Genomic DNA, 25,715 nt, shown 5'->3' on the forward strand with positions numbered 1-25,715 from the left:
GTTTGACACATACTAAAAGAGTCACTCTTGAGCTTATTGATTCAAAAGTGGATTTTGCTCTGAAATGATTACATGATATCATTTTCATGATAGGACTCAAACCTGTTTAATCCTTAATTTTCAACATATTGCTTGTTCCTGTTGAACAAATAAATCTTTTTTCTCCATATCATTTTTCTAACACTCACTCTCCATGATGGCCCTTACTAGAACTATTTCTACTTATAACATGATGGTCCTTACTAGAATTGCAGTATTTCTAGTTATAGTAGACTTTTGTTTATGATGTGACCAGTAGTTTAATGATCGTTCAAAGTTATGGTGGTCTAGGAAAGGATGCTTTATGGCCCTTAAAGCACTTGTAGCCATCATAAAATGTCATGCCGCCCAACCCCTGGTCACATTACTGCATTTCTGGCAGACAACCAGTTCACATTTATGTCTGGTCGCAACATGTTCTAATTGTCACATGACTGCGATTTGAAATATTTTCTGCTGGTTTCAGACAGAAAATCCAGGAAAATGGGTTTACATGATTTGCTCAATGATTGCATAATTTGGACCTATGACTGTATGATTTGTTTAAGGCCTGATGTAAAAATGGTGGCAAAATCAGGTGCAGACATGTGGGTGCCTCAACTTACAATCATCATTACTTACAACCAAAATTCCAATGTGTAAGTCAAGGACTAAATGTACACCACAATGGTCTTTACTAGAACTACTGTATGTATCAAGGAGTTAACTCTTTTCTACTTCTATCAAGTCAAGGCTGGTAACTAGAGTTCATTGCCAATTTCAGAAATTTCTTCAAGGTGACTACAATCTTGCAAATCTCTATTCCTCTTTTCCTCTGCCAGCCTATTTCTTACACTCATTCTCGTTCCTTTCTTTTGTCCAAGCACAATGCTAAACCATTAGAACATTTTTTAATATGATCAATCAATTAAAAAGATAACTGAAGGAAACTAAATCCATTAAAGATCTCTCATTGTGTTAAGGAAAGGGTTACAGAAATGTCCTTCAGTAACCTCTCAGCTAACTGCACATAAAGAAAGCCTTATTTCAGAAAAAAGTTGTGCACGTAAACTCCTCCTGCTGTTGATTTCTCATTAGACCTTTTTTTACCCACATTCCCTTGCTCTCATTTTTTTTTTGAATTTCTAACTGCAGATTTGGGTATAAGAAAGAAAAAGCACAAGATTTACATCAAATCTCTTGCTGTTCTATAACTGTGGGTGGACTTGAGGGAAGCAAGTAGGATAAGCAATATCATTTGAAACCATTTTGTAGGCTTTTAGAAAATAGAATATAATTCTAATGCGTCTTTAAAATACCCAGTGTTTTTAAGGAGTGATTTTATCATATAAATTATACCTTAAGATAATACATACATAACACCTACATTATTTCCATCTTCTATTTATTTAAGAACAAAAGAAAGTACTGGGATGGTCTACAATGCAGCTCTTTTTTTAATTCACCCTTTTAAAATTTATAACAGTTAACCACCTTCAGGAAGGAGAAAAATATTTATCATCTCCAGATTAAAGAAATGCAGGAAAATGAAGCATCAAACTGGGCAGCAAAGGTCATCTGAGAAATGACAGGACAATGTTTCTCAATTCTTCATCAATTCCAAATATCTATTTTCATTTTTCAATAATGATTGATCACAAATATGTTTCTCTGTCTTTTCTGATTGGTGGTATCCCTATGAATGCACGTATGGTACAAGGTGTTTTTATATTCCTCCAGTCAAATGTAAATAGGCTGCTTGGTTTAAGGAATTTTTACTCTGAAATACTGAAATATGATCCATGTGACTTAGAGTTTAGACTTCATTCTTCTTAAGCTTGGCTTCTGATGGGAAGGAAACACAAAGTGAAGCTAGACCTATGCAAATTAAAAAAAAAAAAGATGTATTCAAGCAAAGTTCATCGCACCATAGCCAAAAATGTTCAGTATGGAAATACTTTTTACACTTAATACTATCTTTCAGAACTGAACTGAAATGCAAAACTGAGTAAAAGATCCATTGAAACAATGATATGTATTGGGTTGTAAATATCATTGCAACTTCAAATTAAGGACTGTGGACTATATTCCCAAAGGCTTTAATAATGGTAATGCTACTGACAAGTGGATAAAGAAACCTTGGCTACCTGCAGTTTGAGGACTTCTTCTATTGAATATTTCTACTTTTAAGCTCTTTGTATTCCTGTTCTATAAGATTTATATCCTTATATATCATTCCTGTTTGTTACAACAGTAGAAACAGAAGTGAATCTGGATAATGTCTAACATCATAGAGCAGCTCTTTAACTGGCAGACAGTACTAATCTTGAGATAAAGGGGGGAAAATCTACCCCAGCAATTTTGTTATAAAATTGCATGTTTAGCTCAGCTAAATTGCAGCACCCTGGTGCAAAAGTAACTTGAGTTAAAGAGCTCTAACTCTTAAGCAAGAATTTTAAATTCCCTAATCTTAAATTTGGAAAGAACAGGTGCATAGAATTCTGTGTAATGATTCATGTCGTAGAAATTGTTATAGTTCTTGAATAGATCAGTTGTTTATTTTGGGATATTCAAAGGTCTTCATAGACATACTGTAATCATCCTGGACATAGAGGGCTAGATTCATTTCTTCTATTACTGGAACCATTTTTAAACTGAATTCCTTTAAGATTTCTGTTTAAAAAGAGAAGTGAACATGTGCATATTTGGTAAGGAGCAAGAGATCAATTATGTAGTGATTGATTAAAAGCCCGATTGCAATTTAGTTTAAAATTTTATAAAGGTCAGGGAATGAACAATTTTTTTCTTTTGAAGAATCAAATATTTAAATAGATATTATATGAAGTTTAAGCATAACACTTTAAAAGTATTGTATACTGTACCTGTTGATTCTGACCCAAGCCCCTTTCAGTTTAAAATAACCTCTTCTCAGATTTGAGTGACGGAAAAGATGTGAATCAATAAAAAAAACTAGGATGGATGATCTCAGGGGCTTACCTCCTATCACAAGGAACTTTTTCAGCTTGATGCACTTCAACTCTTACATGTTCTCAGTTCAGGGCAAATCACCTCCTGATAAATATAAAGTGAAGTTTTCTTTATAAGAATATTTAATTCTAATGCATTCTGAATGTATTGTATTCCCAATTTCAATTTTCATCCTACTTTCCCACCATTTGTCAGGGGATTTGCAGTGGAATTCAATGGCATATACTGCCTTTTTGCACCTATAAAGCTATTGACCATAAGGTCCAGCAGATATAGAGAATGTTAACAGATGGACTCTGCATTTTATTTAGTTTCCTTGTCTAGGAAACTTATTTTACATTTTCCTTCGCAACATGTGTCCTATTGATTAGACAGATATTCTGTCAGTTCATTTTTCTTTCTCTTCAGACACTGACCTATGCAGTCCAGACTTGCACTCTCTCCATAAAAGGACAGAATGCATTATAGGCTCTTAGCTAGGCAGAATTACCATTTTCTATTACCATGTTTTCTCCTAAATAAAGCTTATCATTGTTTCCTTTCATATAAGCACCAATCTTCTTACAAAAGTTGCACTCCTAATTTTAGTGTGTCTCTCTCCATGCATTGTCAGCTGCATAAAACTTTTGATTATCCAAGAATTTAAAAACTTGAATAGCAACTAAAAATATCAATTTATTATACTTAGTGACTGGAATGATTCATGCAAAGGCAAATAGTTAAATGCTAAACCATTTGGGACTTTAACAGTTGAAGCAATACCCTGATCCCCGCCCCTCCAAAGCAATAGATAACTATTTCAGGTTTTTCTATTGTTACTAGAAGAACTCAACTATTGTATTTTATACCAGTTGACATCTCTGGACACCTTTCAAGATAGCCACATGTGCAGGATGCTTCAGTATTTTAACCATGATAAAACACATCAAATTGTTCCTACCTGATTTGAGGAAGATGCTGCTCAGAAGAAGAAGGGCCATATAATCCTACTAAATCCTGTGTAGCAGGATCTAGGCCAAGATCAGTTTCCTGTAACTAAGAATTTTCTACTCTGACTCTGATATAGCCTAAACAATATGCTTTCACATCAGGATATAAAGGATTATACAGTAAATATAGGTAGGCAGAGAGATGCTGAATGCTTTTTTGCAGGGGAGAGACACTACAGGGATGAGCTCTTTGGGAACAAACGTCTATTCAAGAAAAGCTCAATATTCCTAGATGGCCTTGCCGTCTAGATCAAAGAGTAATGGCTGGATAGCAGCAGCCTTTAGTAGAAAGCTTTCTGAGAGCAATGCTATTTTTATTATTTGTGAGGCCATGTGACCAATTATCCTTGAGCCTTGAATACTTGTCTGTCTGTCAGATTTTTCTAATGTTTGATAGCTAATGCTATACGTCTGGGTCACAACTTTGGATCTCGTCTTCATCCTTCTTCTTCTTCTTGTGCCATATATGTTATTGGACGTTGGCGATCATGTTGGCGATCCTGTTTTTATCAGCGCAAAAAAGTGCTGCTGAGTTTTGTCCAAACCAATCCCTTAGATTTTGAAGTCACGATGTTTTTCTTCCACTGGAACCTAAAGAAGGACCCAAACATTTATAGACATTGTAGGTCTATCTTATTGACTACACATTTATGTGTCATTTTGACCACAAGTAATCATTGTTTGAATGAAACCTCATACGTTAGGCTCCAGGGCAGAACACTCAGAATACATAGGTAAAGCAGGTTTACTTTCTCTATGTACAGTACATATATTTTTCTGTTATATCTTCTGTACTGTATACTTTTACTGCCCAGAATCGCTTTGAATAGTAAGATGGGGGAGGGGAACATATAAATAAATTAAATAAATATTTAATATATACAATTGAATGATATAATACAGAAGAGTATAATAATATCATACCATGCTAGTGTTTATTTCAATTTGAATAGACTTCTCTGGATACCTGGAAGTAATATATGAAATGCCAAATATTCTTCTAATGTAACAATGAAGCTGAATTGAGTAATAAATTAAGCATGGGATGGAACTGGGTCCTAGCCAAATTTCAGACAGAAAGAATAATTGAAGTGATATATTTTTCCCTCCTCCTTCTTCTCCCTTTTAAAAGTACCGTACTGATGCATCAGATTCATTTCGCTTCTCATTGTCTAGTAATGATTTGCAACTGCATCTACAGTATCCCTATTCAGAACTGGGTTTGAATTGACAACAGGAGATATGGAAGTTCCATGCTTCTCAGTTTATTTGTGGTGGCTCATTTATATGTGAAAAACACAACTCCAATAATCAAGATGCTTAAATAAATTAACTGACAATTTTTCATAGTTCAGAAAATTATGGGAAAATAAACAGAACTCGCTACTTGAAACTCCAAAATTAGCAATCCCAAAAGTACTTGTTAGAGTTGTATTTCTTAACATAGCACCTTCAAATTATGTTAGAATGGACTACAACATGGAATGATAGTCCAACTCATTTGGATGATGCTATCTAACTTATCAATGCATATGATAAAGCAAGCATTGCTAGTATAAAGTTAAATTTAAGGTTTAATTCTAAAAATAATCCTTCAAAAATCAGTCTACTTTTCTCCTGAAATTCTTATATTGCTACTGAAAAATATCTGGAAATTGGTAAATGCACTTATATTTTTTGCAGAAGAAACTAGAAGCTTTTTGTGATCCCCATAAACTGTCTATATCTTGTGTTTTGAACTGAAATCAGACTAGTTACTGTAAAGTAGAAATAATGACTATATTTATGACTCCCTAACCTAACCTTGTTTAAAAAGATATGAAGCCCTTTTCTTAGTGTACATGTGAATAATGAGAAGAATAGAATCAGAATTCTAAGTATGATGAAAAACTGCTGAATTTTATGTGGAGGTTACTCTGTTTACCATTTTGAGTAGGCCGTATCCAAGTGTAATGCTGGCTTATTGGCTTGATTTCCTCCATCCTACATTTGCCAGAAGAGGTGACAGGGAAAAATAAAGTATTGTTAACATGCATTGGGTTTTGTGATTGAATTAGTTGATTACTTTTGTGGAAATGTGGAAAAAATATCTTATAAATTTGAATCCTTTTTATTTTTATCAAGCTAAAAAAATACATCCCTTTTTCTCAAAAAAAAAAGCCCAAGTCATACTTGCTCCAGAAAGTCTGGTGAAACAATTTCTGAAGGGTCTAAGATTCAGAACAGTTTAATTTGCTGTGCCTTTCAAAAGAGTTATTTTGTTTTGAAGTGGTGTTTATTTCAGAATAATTACATAGTGACTGTCCCACTCACACTGTATCATTTAAGAGTAGTGCAGGCTTCTTATATTACTTTCTCCATTTCACTTAAGTTTCTGTACAAACCTCTTTATAGCTATGACTTTGATGATTGGCTCTTTCCTGAAGAAAAAGTACTGGGAGAAATGTGAAAGTGTTTAGGATAACCACATTTCTAGTTCTTTTGAAAGAATGGGAGAATAAGTTCAGTTGTCTTCTGGTAGCTTTTCTTTTATCCGAACCCCAAAGGATTTAAACCCAGTTTTAGGTACTATACTTGATGTGCTCTTTTGGAGGTAGTTCATGCTGATTGGGGCTTCAAGGGGTTGCCATTCAAAATCACCAGACTGTTCACTCTATATTATGAGAACTGGAGATGAATGGGGCAATGGAAAAATAATAAGGATTATGAAATTTCCTAAATTCAGCTAAGCTGATGACAACATATTCTAAGTACAATATAACACAATATATCCTAAGCTGTGTGGCCATATCCTCTCATTTGGGGAAACATTACTCATCTGTTAGCCATAAGTCATGTCAATTCTACCGGAGAATTGCTTAACAGAAGTAAACTGACAGCAATTTATAAACCTGAAATTTAGACATGCATACTAGACTATCCTTTTTATCATCTGTCATTTGGTATTTAGGGAATGCAAATTATTTTGCATAGGCATGGGGGAGGGGCAGAGCAATTCTCAGAGTTGAAAAGTGATGACTTCAAACTGTTCTGACACTAATTTGGTGTATTTTCATTCTGTAAGTCACCTAAAGATGTCTGAAGTAATCCATTGGTGATTAAATACTACAGATAATGATCAAGAGAAATCAACCACCCATGACCTTGTGGAATGGAAAAGTGTTTACATTTTATGCAGTCTGGTATAAAGTCATTTGCCTGATATCAGAACTGTTTCAAATTAGATCCTAAATGATGATATACAGAAGGCAATAATCTTTTGATAGAGAGCACTATCTATCAGTTAGATAGCTAGTTTCCTAAGTGGCATGATTAGCACAACTATAAATACTGGGATCTAACCCAACCAATATTTTTGATCCAGCATTTGGTGCAAAGCTGCCTTGATAGAACAGGAAAAGATACTTAGTCTACTCTAAATTTCATATTTGAAAGAAAACATGACTTGCTTTCACAGAAGCCTATACAAGATGAGGAGAAGGATAAGAGATGCTATATATGGACTGGATGTTTCTGCCTAATCATGCCCAAGAGTTCTTCAGATGGAAGTGGAGGGAAAGTCCTCGGTCATAGATGCTTTAGTGGATCATGCATAGAACAGGTGATTAGAATAGATAACCCTAAACTATGATCCAGCTTTGTGATTCTATGAAGATCCTTGGAATAAATTGTGCAAAAGAGATGTATCTTTATGTACTTCTCAAGCTTTTGCATAATATATATATAGCCATCTGTTATGTTGTCTAGAAAAGGCTACAAATTGAGAAATGGGAAGCAAAAAAACCACATAACTCTGAAAAGTTGTAATTTACTCTTGCTATTACTTTTTAATATCACAGTTCAGTTGTTCCCGTAATTGTAATTAAAATAGAGCTGGAGGAGAGCAGGCTGGAGAGTTGGGGAGAAAGCCCACACTTGAAGCTAATTGGGAAATGTGATTTATGACTGTTTATTGGGGGTGGGAATTGTACTTTGTTACTTTGTATCCAGGGGAGGGGAATTTAGTTTTTGGGTTCAACTATGTAGTGCCGATACTTTGTATGCTGATATCCTTTCTGCCTCATGGCAAAAAGAAAATAAAAGTACTCTAAAATATTACAATACACATTCAAAACAAAATACAAGGCACTAAAAAGCATTGCAAGCATTAAATGTGTTTGCAGTTACAAACTTCCCACCAAAATGTACGCAATTTCTCCAGATGTTTAAGTCTATAAAAATATTTTGGTATTCTAAAAAGAAAACCACATTTTTAATCTAATATTTGCAGAAACAATTTGAAGTGTGAAATGTCAGGTGGGGCTGGATGAAGCATATCCTGTTTTTTTCCACTTTCTCTTAAAATACTTCTCACAAATAACTAGCACAGCTAGATTGCCACTACCTGACATCTTGGAATGCAAGCACCGAGTGTGGGCTAGACCAGATAGTTTCTTGGACCTGGGTAAAATAAGTTTGAAAGTCTGTTTAGTTCAAATTATTGCCTAATCTTTTCTCCCAGACATATTCCTAAGAGGTTTTCCAGCAATCTTTAGAGAAAGCATGGGATGCAAGTGTGCTAAACAAATGACAGTGTTTTATCCTCCCTTTATTGTTTGAAAGACAGGAATACATGCAGAAGTAGGCTTGTATTTGTTCCAATGATGGAAAGATAAACTCCTCCTTCTTAGTAGATGAAGGGCTTCTGCTCAGAAAATGACAATCACTAGATAGGATGTTTCCCTCACTTCATGTTTGGTAAATAGAAAAATGACAGGTGGTGGGTGGGATTCTTGCTAGTTGTTCTTCTGTCACAAATGAAGGGGGAGGTGGAGCAGCAGCAGCAGCTGAAATAAAGGACAGTCCCTAGAGCCTCAACTCTGTAGTGACAGCACACTCTTTTTCCTCTCTGCATGTGACTGCCTCTTGGTGGGGGTAATGGCATCACTCGCTGCTGTTCTGCTGGATGGGAGACAACTGGAAGGAATTAGCTGACAGGTTTAAGCTCCTGCTTACATGAAAATTGTAACCCAGCTCAGAAGCAGCCTCAAAGCAGGAGGTTTCAGAATTTTCTCTGGTTCTCTCTGCTAGTAGAGCTGTTGTTACCTTTCACTAATACAAGAGCATCAACTGTGGAAGAACCATTAGCAGCCAGGATGAAGGCAGCTTTGAAGGTACTGACTGAATCAAAGGGAACTTGGAGGATGTAACATTCTCTCTCTGGATCAACCCTTTTCAACTTGGTAGCCTGTCATCCTCAGCAAATGTGCCATGCGGGTTTGGGAAGATGGAAATTGTAGTTCCCCTCCCCTTTGGAAAGCACCTGGCTGGGAAAGACGCAATTACTGAAAAACCAAAGCTAAGTTGGGAGTTTTCTAAAAACAGAAAGGCTTCATAGGTAGCCTAGCAAAGAGCTAGGGCATACAGGGCAGGGCATAGGAGTTAGGGGAGTTTAAACAAAGTTAGGATTGGAAGAAAGGGTTGCCAACTTGCTTTTCCAAATCAGGCTTCTGTATCTTTCCTAGCTATGAAATAAGCAGAAGTACCCAGGTGACTCTTTCTCTCCAGCCAGAGTTGGACTAAACTTCACCTACTGCTCAGCTGTTCAGCGCACAAGAGTCTCACCAAGATACAGGCCAGGGCAACCGGCCCTGACCCCCAGTTAGGCCAAGGTCGCGTCCAGGAGCGCTGGTCGGGAACAAAGCAGGTCGACGCTTCCTTAAGGCACCGGAGCAAATTTGGAAGTCAACTCAGCGCCCAGCGGAGCGCAGCCGGAGCGGGGAGGGGGGCAAGAGGGGTGAGGCCAAGGGAAAAAAAGAGGGACTTGTTTGGGCTACCTGAAGGGGAGGTCCGCCTTCTTTGGATTTGGGTCACTGCCCCGCCACTTGGGCGCCTCAGAGCTGCTGTTGCTACTCAAGGCCGCCGGGTGGTGACTCCGGCGCCTACGCTTGCTTTCCCGCCCTTCCTCTTACTCTCGCAAAACGCGCTTGACCGCCCAGTGGCCGCCGCTACCGCCTCCTCCTCTTCCTCCAGTGAGTGCTGGGAGACGCGGCGGCTGGAGGCTACCCCCTCGAGGCTCGCCTTCCTCTCCAAGGGTAGCTGAGTTCCGCTCGGCGTCCTTTGCCGTCGCCTCTTCGTTGCCAGCCGAGTGGCATCAGGAAGTTTGCAAAAGCCCCACTTTATCTGGCAAACTCCACCTTACTAAGCCGCTCTCTCTCTCTCTCTCTCTCTCTGCCACATCTTTCTTGCTGCGGGAAGTTGTCGATGAGTGCTCCGCCGGTCATCCGGCCGCCCAGTCCTTCGCAGCCCGGCGGCGGCGGCGGCGGCGGCGGCATCTCTTTCCACCTTCAGATCGGCCTCAGCCGGGAGCCGGTGCTCTTGCTGCAAGACTCCTCGGGGGAGTTCAGCCTGACCCATGTCCGGGAAATGGCTTGTTCCATCGTCGATCAAAAGGTAAGGCGCCTCCGTCTCCGGCTTGATTTTTGGGAGCGGGCGACGTCAGACTCTCCGATTGTACCGTAGAGAGAGCATCTGGCCTTCCCAGCTAGGTAACTACCGCCGCCTCTTCTGCCATCCCGGCTGCCGCGGCCCCCGCTTCCTCGCCTCGTTTGGGAAAAGTCTGCCAAGAGAGCTGGGCGGGGGGTGGTGGTGAAGGCACCGCTTCAGGAAAGTTTAAATCCCGGCCCGGGATTCATTTTAGTTAATAAAAGCGAATTCCTTTTGACTGCAACGTCCTCGGACTAGAATATAATGTAGTGAAGTTGTGGTGCGTCTTTTCTTTGTTCCTTCCAACCGAATTCCCTGCTTTCCTCGCGTTATACTTTCCTTAGTGGCTAGTTGTATTTATTTGTTGCCTCTCGGCAGAGTTTGATTGCCACGCGCGGAAAAAAAACTTTACTTCTTCCTTCTCTCTCTCTCTCGCTCCCTCCCTCCCTCCCTCCCTCCCCCGTCCGTCTCCACCCGCGGGGCTTTCTCCTGTGTCCAAGAATGAGTTTAGTAGGAGGGGTTGGAAAGAAACCGAGAGATAGGGGCGCACTGGCAGCTGTCAAAATAATCCCTCGACCCTGCATTATGCCCGCTGGGGAAATAAAAGTTTCCACTTTGCAAGCCAGAAAGCAAAACAAGCCGGCACGCTTGGCAGCCTGTGCTCAGGCGAGTAATCCGATGCCTGCAAGCCGGTAGGATCTGGGACATGTGGAATGCCGGCTCTGACCTTACAGATGGAATCCGACTGCCAGCGCAGGAAAGAAGACTTCTGGGCTGAAATGTGAGGATTTCCATAAATCCGATTTTTTTTTTTTAAATATGTGATTTCCCAAAAGTATGCAGAGGATACAAAAGTGGCATTTTGCAATGCAACCCTAACAGCTAAACTCTGCTGAGTCAAATCCTGGATTAATTGTTCAAATTTCCCCAAAGTAGTAATCTTTGGATATGTCAGGAACTCTTAGAACATTGGGACATCTCCTGCAACAGAAGTAAACAAATTTGGGGAGCACCACCTGTGAATAAAAGTATAGCCCTGAGCCCTATGCCTATTTCACTGAAAAGATATACAGTACTGTATTTTTATGGATAAATGTGCATTTTGCAGCAGCCTTGTTTGCTCATCTATGGAACTGTCAACAACTATACCAAATTTTAAAAGTTATTTTGACTCCTTTTCTCACAGTTTCCCTATCATTTCCTTTAGCCCCATTCCTTCACTTTGAGAGTGGTATTACATTTCCCCCTTCTTTGCTACATCAATACATGCATTGATTTGGTGAACATGGGAATGAATGAATGCACGTGGCTAAGGAAAATAGGGTAATTCAAACCCCAGATTTGCTGACAGGATGTTATTTGTGCCATTTTCACCCAAGAGCACTATCTACCCCATGTGGTTCCCAGGAGTTTCCATCTTAGTTTGGAAGGTGGTAAAATTGCAGGGGCTATTATTTGGGGACATATTGCACCTTCCTCTTTGAAAGTGGTAATGTTCAGTTCCGAACATCTGGTGATTTCACAGAAAGCCTTTTAAGATATGAAGAAGTACTTTGTACTACTTTATAGACGAACTGGCTTGTTATGGAATGGGCTTTTCAAGAAACAGCCAATTTTCACAGATGCATAAAATGGATTTAGAAAGTAGTCCCTGATGACAGTTGATTAGATTTCTATTTATCCATATACCATTTGTTTCCCACAAGATTCAACTTCCTGTTTACTGAATGTTTTTTTTTTGCTCTCTCTCTTTTGTTTGTTTGTGTGTGAGAAGATAATAATGTCGTATTAATGAGAAATTAAGGCTTAAGGTATAAAGATGGTGTCCGTAAGGAAATCTTTTAATACTTCTTATGGGAGTGTAAAGTGATTTGCAAAGAAATAAACAAAAATCTTTTGTAATCGAGTACCCTAATCTACTTTCCTAATCAAGGAACCTTGGGTTTGCAGCTGAGGGTCAGAAAAGGTTTGCCTAATACTTTCTTACATATGTCTGTTCTACCTGTTTAAGAAGGAATGTTGACAAAATCAGAAGGCAGGTGTAGCCTGTGAAATGTCAATACCGTAGAAGACAATATATGCAGCTCAGGGTTGAACTATGGAGGCCTTGGTGCTCCCTGAGCTTGGTTGTTTACTTGCAGACGTTTCATTACCTGACTAGGTAACATCATCAGCACTGAATGATGTTACCTAGTTACGTAATGAAATGTCTGCAAGCAAGCAGCCAAGCTCAGAGAACACCAAAGCCTCCATAGAGTCCTTTATTCTTAGTTACTCTTTTTACTGACATCTTAACGTATTGTTGTTTTTGTATTATCAATGTGGTTTTGCATTGATTATGCATTAAGCTGCAATATACCCAATTTTTATTTGCTTTATTAGAGACTGAATAGACTGTGGAAGTTCATGAGAGTGATGATCTGCAATTCTGTGATGCCTTGTAGCTTTTTGACACCATCAAGCAACCTTCATGGTTGAGTGACTATTCAAACAGGGGTTTTCCACATTAAAACTCAACACACTGACTAATCACTGCACCATACTAAGTAGTTGGGGATGAGAATTGTATTGTTGCTGCTGGTGTTGTTTTATGGTGATTATAGTTTGCATAGATCTAATCCTTTTGTTTGTTTGTTTATGAACAAAGATGGATAATTTAAAAAGGTTTATTACAGCAAACAAATACATTCTTTCCCAGAAAACAATAAAACTGATATAGTATTGCATGATTCAGGTGGGATATAGTGAGGAAAGAGTGATGTTCACTGCTAGTAATTTTGTTTTTATTTAATTTTCCTAGTGGTAAAATGTTGTGATTTGAAGCATTGGTAACATACAAAATTGCAGTATCAGAAAGGTGTTAATAGTTGGAAACAAGAAAAAGTTGGTAGTTAAACTATAACGTGAAAATCTGTAAGGTACCAAAGTACTTTGTATTAGAACAGTGGTTCTCAACCTTTCTAATGCCGCGACCCCATAATACAGTTCCCCATGTTGTGGTGACCCCCGACCACTTATACATCACTGGGTGCCAGGGGCGTGGCCAAAGAAAAGGGGGAAAAATGGCGGACAGCCTTGTTTGGCGACCCCCGTGAAATGGTCATTCGACCCCAAATGGGGTCCTGACCCACAGGTTGAGAACCACTGTATTAGAAAATAATGAAGAGTGCACAAAAGCTATTAGAAATCGATTACATGCCCTAAAAATATCAAATCTTGTGAGCATAAGGACAGAAGTCTCAAACTGTTGCAGCCAAGAACTTGATAATAGGAGCCACAAATACTTTTGGATTTTACCTTTTATACTGGGGACTTCCTTAACTATATTACAGATATTTTTAACTCCTTGTTAAAAGAAATACCGTAGCAGAGGCTAAGACTTCTTAGGCACTGAAGGAAAAATGACAGGTGTATGTACAGTATCTGAAATAACAAAGTCTTATTTTCTAACACCTGTATTGTGCTCAGTGAACTTTTAGGTCCTTAAGGAAAGGTTTATGTTTGGTAACAAACTGAATTTGGTGCAAATGATTGGGATAAGTATGTCAGGGCTTTTTGTTCAGGACAAAAATATGATGTCAGAGTGGATAGGAACCTTTTAAAAGCATTGGTGCTGAATTTCAGCTGGGGGAATTTCCAGGTGACCTTTTTACATAATAAACTTTGAAAGGAGAACCTGATCACTGATCTATGGTTGCAAAGAGTTAGTGCTTTTTGTAAAAAAAAAAAAAAATCCATCAAAGAGATGCAGAAACCACTAACTCTTTGCAACCATCCAGTGATGGTTTAGATTTTTGCAGCCCAAATCTTTGAGATGAAAATATATGCTTCTCTCATATTCTTTCCATATTATTGACTCATTATTGATGGGGAAAGTTTGCAATAAAATCAGAATCAGAGCCAGTTAAATGCATCTTAGACTGTAGATAAAGTGATGGGATCAATTGTCCTTCAACCTTTTAAAAAATAAACAAGCATGCTTTATTTTTTTCATTGCCGCTTGTGTAGTAATAGAAGGAAAGTGACATAGGGTAGGAAGTATTAGGTTCTTAGTCTAAACAAGAAAAAATATGTCACCCCAGCCTAGGTGCAATCGTTTCCTTTTATATATTGGTGGTCCATTAAGGTGATTATATTTTCTGGGGGAGAAGATATCAGGGATTTTTGTCTTGTGGGAATAGAGTAATGACTGCAGGATTATGGGCCTTGTGCAAATCTGGATCCTTTCTATCAATGACATCTTGATGAGCGTTGGAGCTATGCCTTCTCAGTTACAGTGGCTCCCCTGTGGAACAGCAGCCCTCTGGAGATTCAGATGGCCCCAGCCCTGTTAGCTTTTCACGAAGCATGTTGTGGCTGTTTCCTCAGGCATTAGGGCTAGGATGTAGATGAACTCTGTTGTGGCTGATGTGTTTTTTGGTGAGTGGTGTTATTGTTTATCCTTGGTTGCCAGGTACTATATGTTGCGATTTTTCTATGTTCAATCTTTGTAAGTCACCCAGAGTCACTTGTGTGAGATGGGCAGCTTTATAAATTATATAAAATAAATACACTTGTATAGATTATTTAGATAAAACTTTTTGGGTTCTCAATGGGCTTAGAGCAATTTTGATTAAATCTAATACTTCAATTTTGTTTAGAATATTATAGGAAGAAAATGTGGATTCCATAGCACTGTTATAACATGTTTCCAAGGATAGCATTTTGAATTTTATCTTTCCTCTATTTTAATTTATTTATATCTATTATTACATAGGTTTTATGCCTTGCAAGACTGTAAGAAGCCTGCTCATTAAACCTGTGTCTATCCACAATATTTGGTGGAGCTGTTTCCATTATATTTGCTTGCATTTATATTTTAAAACCACATTATAGACAGTGGTTACAAACTTAACCTTTTCTGACAGCTTTAAAAAATAAAATATAACAGAATATAATCAAAAGCATTAGGACTGAAATTTTAAAACACCATATCCCATTTTCAGTGTGTTAGGATTAACCCATAGCAAGCTTTTCAATTACATCCAAATATGATACAAACACTTTTTATTAGTTTTAGTAGCTTAAATCCTTCACAATATAGAAGTATCTATTTGGACTTTATGGTTAAAGAGTAAGTATAAGAAATGTAGTTAGGGTCTGATTTTATTGGATGATCTTGTGTACTGACTTCCAATCTGACTTTTAATTTCTTGGAAGTTTTCTTTCCTTGAGGAAGTATCTTTGGTTTTGTATCTTAATATCAGAATGCTTTACCTTTTTTCCTGGTTTTTAAATTTGTTTATTATTTCAAAATGTGAAGAATGTTGATTTTTGTGCTATTATATGTCTTCCCCAATTCTGCTTATATCCTTCATGTTTTCTGATCTAGGAAAAAAATATATTGGGGGAAATCAGATGAAGCATAAGAAGTTGGAGATGCTATATATTTCTGGTGATGTGATTATGTAATGAATCAAATACTGTATAACTCTTTAGCTGAAATAAAGCAAGGAGTATCTTTGGCTATATTCCTCCTGCCAAAACAGGACTAAAACTTCAGCTGCAAGATCCTATACCACATCAATAGAAAGGTCACTGAAACTTCCTTAGTTTGTGAGCAAACTGCTATCTGCTTTTTTTTTTTTATTCAGTTACATTGAATGACTGACTATAAAAATCTAGAATACATTTCTTTACAGCATTCATTCCAACATAAGTTCCCTGGCAGCGTTTGTTTTTCTGAGAGAAAAAAGGTACTGCATTTTGCCCCTTAAAGAAAGGGTACCAGACTTATGCCTTGTGAAATTGTTCTGCAATTCCTCTCTCCCTGTATTCAGACGGAGTTGACACCCGTAAAGGAAAAAGCATCAAACTATATGCATTGAGTTCCTATGATTCTGTTATTAAGTATTAAACACTTCTACACATGCTAAGAAATGATTGGTAGCTTTTATATGAAAGAAACATGATTTCTTCATACACCTCTTACTTAGAAGCTATGTTAAGTGAGCCCAACATTTTATTTAAAGAAGAATGGACACCAAAGAGAGTATAAAATAAACAATTCCAGTAATTATTTTCAAACTTTAGGAACATGTAATCCTTCCCGCTAAAATCCAGGCCATTGCCTCCCACTCCTGCTAGTTAATTTAAATAGCATATAAATAGTTGAAAGCTAAATTGAGCTAGAGCTTTCTTATAGAACTAGAGCTGTGGTGGTGCAGTGGTTACAAAGCAGTATTGTAGTCTGACTGCCTACTGCTGGCTCAAGGTTGATTCAGCTTTCCATCCTTCTGAAGTCAGTAAAATGAGGACTCAGATTGTTGGGGGCAATATGCTGATCCTATAAACCACTTAGAGAGGACTGTAAAAGCACTATGAAGTGGTATATAATTCTAAGTGCTAAGTGCTATTATATTTATTATAACTGCATTCAAAATATGTATTCTAATAATTTCTGCTATGTAGAAATAATCGTAGCGAAGCTCTGTTTATGCCTGGAGGTGGAGTGTCTTCCTAGTTTGCAGACGAAAATGGGATTTCATTAGTCATTAGCTAGACAAGGTGAAGTTCATGTTGTTATTTTGTTTAGAAATGCATTAAGAAGCAAAAATCTACTATAGCAATATTTTCTTTAGCTTCACTTAGAACCTACAGAAAAATTTGGATATTGCTGAAATTTTTACATTATTATGGATCATCGCACACTCAGCCAGATGTTCAGACTGGATTTGGCATTTTGTCTACCTATCGAGTCCTTACCCAGGACCTGGGATAGGCAGATGTGAATGTTTGATGATATTACAGATATGGTCGCAGGATGGAAGCAGTTCCTAGTAAGACCGCCTTTTGCAACTGACTAATAGCGAATTTGTCAATGCCAATGATGTTCAAGTGGTGCTCCAATTGTTTTGGGATTGCACCCAAGCCTCCTATTACTATTGGTACTACCCTTGCTTGCTTTTGCCACAGTCTTTCTATTTCTATTTGTAGGTCTTTGTATTTTGTTATCTTCTCCAGTTCTTTCTCATCATTCTACTGTCTCCAGGCACTGCCACGTCCACTATCCAGACTTTTTTCATCTAATACCTACAGAAAAATTTGGATATTGCTGAAATTTTTACATTATTATTATTATTATTATTATTATTATTATTATTATTATTATTATTATTATTCTCTTAAAACTTCTGGAAAGCTGGCAGAGGATAATGTTAAATTATCCTTCTGTGTGTTTTTTGCTCTGATGTATCAGTTTAGGTAACCAAGTCAAATTTGTTCAATTATCATGAAGAAATTAACTTTGGTGTTTGGTTAGATAAGAAGTAAAGTCTAAAACTTTCAAGTATGCTTTAATGTCTAATTTATTATAAAGGAAAAAGGCTATTTTTTTCTCAGCTTCAGAGGCAACAGTCTTTTCTGTCTTTTCAGGAAAAAGGATGACTAAGTGGGAAGTCCTGTGAAGTTTAGACTAAGAAACAATGAGATTTTCCCCTTTATATTGGAGTTGTTGTGTGGGAAAGGGGGGGGGGGGAAGAAGAGAGAGTGAGTGATAGCTGGCTGCATCCCAACTAGAGTCTTTACCTAACTTGCTCTGCAGGCTTTCCTCCTGCTTCCTGAATTTGATGAACCAAAACACACACGGTGATGCAATTATCCATAGTTGTATGTCACTTCTTTCTTCTGCATTTAATCAAGGAGTGTATACCTTAATCCATAAGTTGTTGGTAATGAACAGAAAACAGATACAAATTAGAAGAAAAAAGAAAACTTTGGGGGCATGTATATGTACATCATGTGTAAGCCACAGGAGATGTGAGTTTGTGATTACACACCTACACTTTGGTTGTTCATGTGGACAAGGTGTTACTAGTTGGCTTCCTGGTGCACTCCACTGTTTTTGCATTTGGATATTTAGTGACAGGCTACTGATTCTATTTTCAGTTCCCCAGTGCTTGAGAATTTGAGTGCTGACAGCAGGGTGCATTTGGCACTTTTATTGGAACCATATAGAGCCATTTGCTCTGCCTACCCTGACTGCGATGCCCATTATTATATACTTACAATGTAAAATTCTTTATTATACATTCAAGTGAGTGTGAGGAAAAATATATGGTTTTTACTGAAGATAAAGCTGAAGTTTGAACTTTTTAGTGAATTTTTGCTGTAGGACAGCGATGGCGAACCTTTTAGAGACTTGAGTGCCCAAACTGCAACCCAAAACCCACTTATGTATCGTTGGGTGCTGGGTGCGTGTGGCCCATTGGGTGGGTGTGGCTCATTGGATGGGCATGGCCCATTGGGTCGGCATGGCCCATTGGGTGGGCATGGATGAGGTGGTAATGGCAGACTGGGTGGGACTAAAAAGTTCAATCAATTCCAACTTTGCGAGATCTTTTTTTCCCCCGCAAGAACTTGAAATTGATTGATTGAACCTTTTTTTTTGCACACGGAGGCGGAGGCCTAAAGTGAAAAGGTTTCATAAAACCCAGCTGAAGGCCTAGGACTGGGGCAATTGCACGTGTGCCCACAGAGAGGACTCTGCATGCTACCTGTGGCACGTGTGCCATAGGTTCGCCACCACGGCCATAAGATATACATCTGGGGAAGGTGACCAAATGAATCTGGAAGTTCTTTGAAGAGTCAGGGAATTCGTATTTACAATCAGAGTTGCGGTACATATGTAAAAGAGAGTCACTGATAGTCATGGAGCTGGCACATTTATAAAGGGTCTATGATAATTCGCTGTGGTCAACTCACCAAGGCCAATTCACCATGGGACAATTTGCTGAGGGACAAGTGTTCTAAAATCAAAGAAATGCTGGAATAGAATCATTAAAGGATGCAAAAAGGGATAGAATGAAATGTGAATGACAAATTTTTTTATTTAAAATAAATTTAATTATTAAATTGTCCAGTGGCATGTTTTCTTGTGGTAAGTTGTCCAATTCTGTTTATTGAGGCACTGTATGTATAGTATGTGTGCAGTGTACAATGTAATGACACTTACACTGATAAAAATTTTTGTATCACTTTTTCTATCATATTTTCATTCAGTGCTATTAACTATCTATGATATTTCAAATAGACACTTTCTAGTACCACTAAGGAATTGCGTAGCTTTTCTTTTTTCTATACACCTCTGTTTCTTTTTTTCTGGTAATAAGTAAGACAGAACATAGGAAGGCTCCAAGGGGGGGGTGTCGCTGGGGGTGGGGTTGGCCAGCAAAAGCCAAAGTGGCCATTATATTTCTGTGATTGAAGCCCCACCCTGTTTTACATGGCTCAACATGATCCATATTCCTTCTAAAATTCAGTCCAGCTAGTGTTCAGATGATACATTAGTGAATATTTTTAGAATACAAATTTTCTGCTGCTTTCTTGTTTTAATCCTTAGTCTTTTGATGCATAATTCACCAGGATGTTTAATCTAGCTATATTATGTTATTTTGAATGTGTGAATATACGTATATTTGTGAAAGAGAGATGGAAGAGGAACTGACAAGAAAATTTTACTTGCCTTCCTTGAGATCAGGTAGTTTCATCTTCCATTAAATGTCTTGGAAGAGCCAAGATTGGTATGTAGCACCACCAGTATCATGTCACTCATAATTTCTTCAGATAGCATCCATGGGATTCCCTCAAAAGTGTGAATATGTGTATTTCAGAGCAATTGTGCCCTAAGATTTCAAGAGAAGATCCTATGAGATTTGATAGTGATCATGTATTGCCATATTTTGTTTGGTGATAACAACACTATAGATGAGAAAGCACTGAACTTGTAATAGGTTCTTTAGCCATTCTACAAATAGAAGTGGCTAAAATAATCCACTTTGCACTTTTCAAATTTGAATCATTTTATGCATCCCTAATTCAAAGCATTATGCAAAAGTAGGTGACAGTGCCTGACATCTGACAGCTTATATGTGGGGTGGGGGGAAGATGGAAGAACTTCTAGCTACTGAAAAGTTTATTTCAGTTAGTGGATTCCAATTCACAAACTTGAATCTTAATTAAATCTCAGATTGCCTAGCTCATGGGAACACTTATGGTTTTAGACAGAAGCAAAAGACAGAAAGAGGAGTGCACATTTGTGCGAAGAGGCATGTAGCAGGAATAGCTCTGCTTCTTAAGTAGCATGTGGGCTTGAAGTGCCAGGCCTTGTAATTAGGTCTGATAGGCACCAACTGTGCTTGGCAGAAGCTGAGAGAGTGTGTATTTAAGGCTTTACTCAAGTACTGTTAAGTGTTGAAATAGTTTTCTGTTACAGCTCAGACTGTGTTGATTGACTTCTGGATTCTTGGGTTCTGCTTTACATAACTATGTTTCTGCCTTGTCTAGTGAACCTTGGCATCCAAGCTGTTACCTGTATACCTGGTCTCTCTCTCCCCCCCTCTCCTTCCCTCCCTCCCTCCCTCCCTCCCTCCCTCCCTCCCTCCCTCTCTCTCTCTCTCTCTCTCTCTCTCTCTCTCTCTCTCTCTCTCTCTCTTTGTCTGTGTGTTCTTCACCCTGACAATGAAATCTGCTTTTCTTCTGAATCTGGTTTGCTGTTAGAAATTCTATGTTTTGAAGTAGACTTGTATTTCAAATTAAGGGCTTCCTTAATTTATAACCTGCTGAAAGATTGTAGGCTAGGGCAGTTCTTTGAATCTTACCTCACTCTAATGATATAAAAAGAGATTCTACCTGTTATGTGAAATGTCAGGGACATGGGCCTAAGAAAAATCTAGAGTGACCCAAAGCATTTATTTCTATTTATCAGTGTGGAAATATTTACGAGGTCCTGTTTTATACAAAGTTGGGTCATGACTGAAGTTGCTTCTTCTATTATTGTTTTTAATGGGAACTTGGGTGTGCCAATCAAACTGCATATGGCAATGTATAGTTGACAATGACTGATCATAGGTAGGGTCTATTCCTGTTAGATGGGAAGTGAACAGGAAATCACTAGGTTATAGATTATAGGCCAGGTCGCCATCCAGATTACATGCTATGAATGAATGACAACAAGTATGTTTTGATTCTGATAATTATTAAAGCATATGGGTAGATGTAGAAAACTCAAATGCCAAACAATAGAGATAAATGCTTTATATTAATCACTACTGTAATATTTTAACTATAACAAATCTTTCATGTTTTCCAGAAGTTATTTTTGAAAAGGTTTTAAAAGTTTCAAATGTTTGCAATAGTTGGTATTCATTTTCTTTCATCACCTTAAGTGTAGCAAATCATCTAAGTGTAGGTGAAAAGGATTTAAAAGTCAACAAGTGACTTTATTAGCACTGGAAAAAATATCTCTCCAAGAGAGCGATCATATTGCAGTATGTAAATGTTATCCATAGCAGTCTATTAGTTTGAAATGTTAGTTTTTTACTGATGTAAGCAACAGAATGACTACTTCAAGTTAAAGATTAATGAAAAAAAACCAACATGACAAGACTTGTTGGCCAGATTAGGGAAAAAAATGAATTTTCACATTTTTAGCTCCAACTTTCATTTGTTTTCAGATAATCATTGCCCTGTTTCTTTAGTGACATCATCATAATGCAGTGAAAAAGATATTCACTTCAGGCAAGCTGACTTATTCTCTCCATCTGGTATCCTTCTAGTGGCAAATTCCCAAGAAAAACTAGTGCTGGATTACATGCTGGTAATTACTGGTTTTGAAAAACTTTTTACTGGCAGTTATTTGGGAATGGAGAAATGAAATAAATAATAGGTTCATCAACATTATATGAAAATTAGCAATCTCGCTTTTATTTGTCCTTCAGTACAATTTCTGTTAATGCCAATATTCTGCTACTCTCACAAATCCACACTGTTGTGTCCTGAGCCTTCAAAAGCAGGCTCGGGACGTTGCTATGGTCCCAGACTGTTGCAAGCTGCCCGAGACCAGACTAAGCGGCGCCAGCCTGCGCACATGCGCAAGGCGTGAAAGCGCGCCATTTCTCTTTGTAACCTTTTTTGCCCGGGGAATCTATTTAATGAGAAAGAGGCCTGTGAGCCTCTGAGTTGTGTTGGAGTGAGCAGAAGAAGAATAAAGGATTATTGATTACAGAATGCGTGCTCTTCTTTCGCCATTAACTCGAGGATTTAACACTGGCGACGAAGGTGGGATGGTTTGCAAGCTGAAAGAAGAAAAGTTGTAAGACTTACCCAAGGAGTCCTTGAGGAAAAGGAAGACGACGTTAAATTCAGCATCTGGCCTGCCAGTACAGTGTCGCTGGAGGTAAGCTTGGCTGATAGACCCCTTCCTAGACAGAGAAGCAAGGATGGCGAAGATAGAGCGTTTGTCCGAATTTGACATTGCTCACCCAGAGAAATGGGAGTCCCATGTTGCTAGAGTAGAAAATTACTTTAGAGTAAATCAAGTTAGAGAAGATGGCTTGAAGACTGCAACTCTGTTGTGTGTCTGTGGTCAGGACGCATTTGAAACTGCGGAAAATTTGGCGGCCCCTGTTCCTCTAGAGTCTGTAACATACACAGACTTAAAGAAGCTATTAAAAGAACATTTCCAGCCCAAGATGTCCGTCATTGCGTGGAGACACACGTTTGAATAGAGGGATCAGAGAGCAGATGAATCAGCCAAAGAATTCATTGCAGCTTTGAGAAGAGCAGCCAAACCATGCGAATTTAAAGATTTAGAAGAGAGGCTGAGAGACCGTTTTGTATGCAGTTTAAAGAACAGAGACTTGCAACAGAGACTCTTTGCAAAAGAAGATATTTCTTTCCAAGATGCTTTGAGAGAGGTAACGGCTGAGGAGGCAGCAGGTGGAGCAGTCAAGAACATGCGGCCCATCAGGAACAACCCAGAAGCAGTTTCCGTGCACCATGAAAGAGTCCAAGAAGGCTCGTAGGAAGATCCTGAAGAAGAGGTGGATTGTCTTTACCCGTCTACGGAAAGAAAACAGAAGGAAAGCAAAGAAAAAGCTCCAGCTGCGTCCAAATGCTTCGGGTGTGGAGGTCGCCATAAGAGAGCCGACTGCAGATTCCATTCTGCCATCTGCAGAGCATGTGGCAGGCAAGGCCACATAGCATCTGTCTGTCTGGGTCGCCAGAAGGTACAACCTCGAGAAGAATTGCGTCTGAAAGGTACCAGGGTCCCCAGCCAAAACAGGGTGGGTTTCTGCGCGTCATGCAGAAATATTTGCAGAACAGGCACACACAAACCACTTAAAAAGAAGCTGTCACTTAAGATGAGGTTGCAAGGAGTCCCTTTGGTTATGGAGCTAGACACTGGGTCCGTTCTTTCAATCATTTCCATTCATACATTTAGGAAGATTTGCATCAGCAGTGGGTTCCAGGCCAAACTTAGGCCATCCAACATAATTTTAACAGACTTTCAAAATTCCAAGGTGTGTGTAAAGGGGGAGCACAAGGATTTTGAACAAGTCTTATCGGACTCAATTGGTTTGAGGCCTTGGGAATCCAGGTTACTGGGCTGTAATATTTGCAAATGCTGGGCCTAACAGAAGTTTTCAAGGAGTTTGCAGATGTGTTAAGTCCACAGCTTGGGTCCTACAAGGGGCCTCCAGTCTCATTAAGTCTTGACCCTAACATCACACCCATTAGGATTAAAGCTAGGAGAGTATCTTTTGCACTAAAAGGTAAAATTGATGCTGAGCTGGATAAATTGATCCAGCAAGGTATTTTAGAGCCTGTAGATTCAAGTCCATGGGAAACCCCCATAGTCACACCTCTTAAGGCTAATGGGGACATATGCATATGCGCAGACTACAAGTGCACAATAAACAAGGCACTGTAACAGCATGTGTACCCTGTACCAGTAGTCAGCCATATTTTGGCCTTCCTCAAAGGGGGGTGAGTTTTTGCAAAGCTCGATCTGGCACAGGCATATCAACAGTTACCTGTTGATGAAGCAGCTGCTGAAGCACAGACCATTGTAACGCATAGGAGTGCATTCAAGGTCAATAGACTGCAATTTGGGGTAAATGTAGCCCCTGGCATATTCCAAAGTGTCATGGAGAGCACACTTAGGGGTATCCCTGGAATTTGCCCCTATTTTGATGATGTCCTTATTGCTGGAGAATCTACTCAGAACTTAGCAGAGAGATTGAGGGCTGTTTTGCTTCGTTTCCGAAGAGCATTCCAAAGAGCTAAAACTAAAAAAAGACAAGTGTAAGATAGGAGTCACTTCTATAGATTTCTTGGGATTCAGAATAAATGCCCAAGGTATTCACCCTGCTGAATCTAAATTGAAGGCTATACAGCAGGCTCCTAGCCCTAAGTCTAAAAGTGAATTGCAGGCTTTCTTAGGTCTCTTGAATTTTTACAACGTTTTCCTACCTCACAAGGCTGCTGTAGCAGAACCACTACATAGGCTTTTATACAGTTTAGCAGTGGACCAAAGTCCACGAAAAGAGCTTCAATGAGGTCAAGGCCTTGCTAACGTCTAATAATGTGCTTGCTCATTTCAATGAAAAATTACCTGTCTGCATCGCCTGTGATGCATCCCCCTATGGGGTGGGAACTGTACTTAGCCATTTGAGGGCTGATGGAACTCAGGTTCCTGTAGCATATTACTCCAGGACTCTATCTTCTGCTGAGCATAATTACGCTCAAATAGACAGGGAAGCATTGGCCATAGTAGCGGGAGTTAAGAAATTCCATGATTTTTTATATGGCTGGCATTTCACAGTCTACACAGACCATAAGCCTCTGCTGGGGTTGTTTACAACCAACAAACAAACACCTCATATTATTTCCCCTAGAATGCTGAGGTGGTCTATTTTTTTGTCAGCATATGATTATTCACTAATTCACAAACCTGGAAAGGAAATGGGCCACGCTGATGGCCTAAGCAGACTACCTCTGAAGCTGGTAGAAGCAGCTCCTGCCATCAATATTCTCTCCATTCAGGAGTTGCCTGAATCTCCCCTCAGTGCCAAGGATGTGGCTGCAGAAACAGCCACAGATCTCACACTTATACGTGTGCTTTCATGGGTTTTGTCTGGATGGCCTGACAGAAGTCCAGGTACTGAGTTCCAAAGCTTTTGGCTCAAGAAGCATGAGTTATCCACTTTTAAAGGTTGCCTGTTGTGGGGCAGCAGGGTAGTTATTCCTGCCTCATTGAGACCGAGAATCTTGGTCTCTCTCCATGAAGGTCATCCTGGCATTGTCAGGATGAAAGCACTTGCGTGCAGCCATCTATGGTGGTCTGGGCTAGACAAGGCTATAGAGGCCCAGGTGCACGGGTGTCACTTGTGCCAACACTCATGGCCAGAAATGTCTCAGGCCCCTGTGCATAGG

General features: G+C 38.9%; 1 protein-coding gene and 1 long non-coding RNA gene across 6 annotated transcripts in view; one reads left to right on the top strand and one right to left on the bottom strand.

Annotated features, from left to right (window-relative positions):
- Positions 1 to 1,406: 1,406 nt before the first annotated feature.
- On the bottom strand, positions 1,407 to 9,800 carry LOC120311849. Of its 3 annotated transcripts, none has more exons than XR_005557743.1 (3): positions 9,600 to 9,800; positions 3,016 to 4,586; positions 1,407 to 1,896 (listed from the first exon to the last, which is right to left on the bottom strand). It is a non-coding gene; the product is annotated as an uncharacterized LOC120311849 (long non-coding RNA). The 3 variants fall into 3 exon arrangements; XR_005557742.1 differs by having other exon boundaries at positions 3,016 to 3,090; positions 3,947 to 9,800; XR_005557741.1 differs by having other exon boundaries at positions 3,016 to 9,800.
- A 178-nt stretch (positions 9,801 to 9,978) lies between these two features.
- PRKD1 (protein kinase D1) overlaps positions 9,979 to 25,715 on the top strand; it is a 116,169-nt gene continuing 100,432 nt past the window's right edge. Inside the window, exon 1 of one of the 3 annotated variants that reach the window (XM_039351921.1) lies at positions 9,979 to 10,427. In XM_039351921.1, the coding sequence (XP_039207855.1) occupies positions 10,239 to 10,427 (189 nt within the window). In that variant the 5' untranslated portion in view covers positions 9,979 to 10,238. Of the gene's footprint in view, positions 10,428 to 10,991; positions 11,242 to 25,715 lie in introns of those variants that run through there. The other 2 variants (XM_039351920.1, XM_039351922.1) reach the window with 2 other exon arrangements.

The sequence above is a fragment of the Crotalus tigris genome, unplaced genomic scaffold (assembly GCF_016545835.1).
Source record: "Crotalus tigris isolate CLP2741 ecotype Arizona unplaced genomic scaffold, ASM1654583v1 scf7180000018371.15429387391:27106975, whole genome shotgun sequence".
Taxonomy (NCBI): Eukaryota; Metazoa; Chordata; class Lepidosauria; order Squamata; family Viperidae; genus Crotalus; species Crotalus tigris.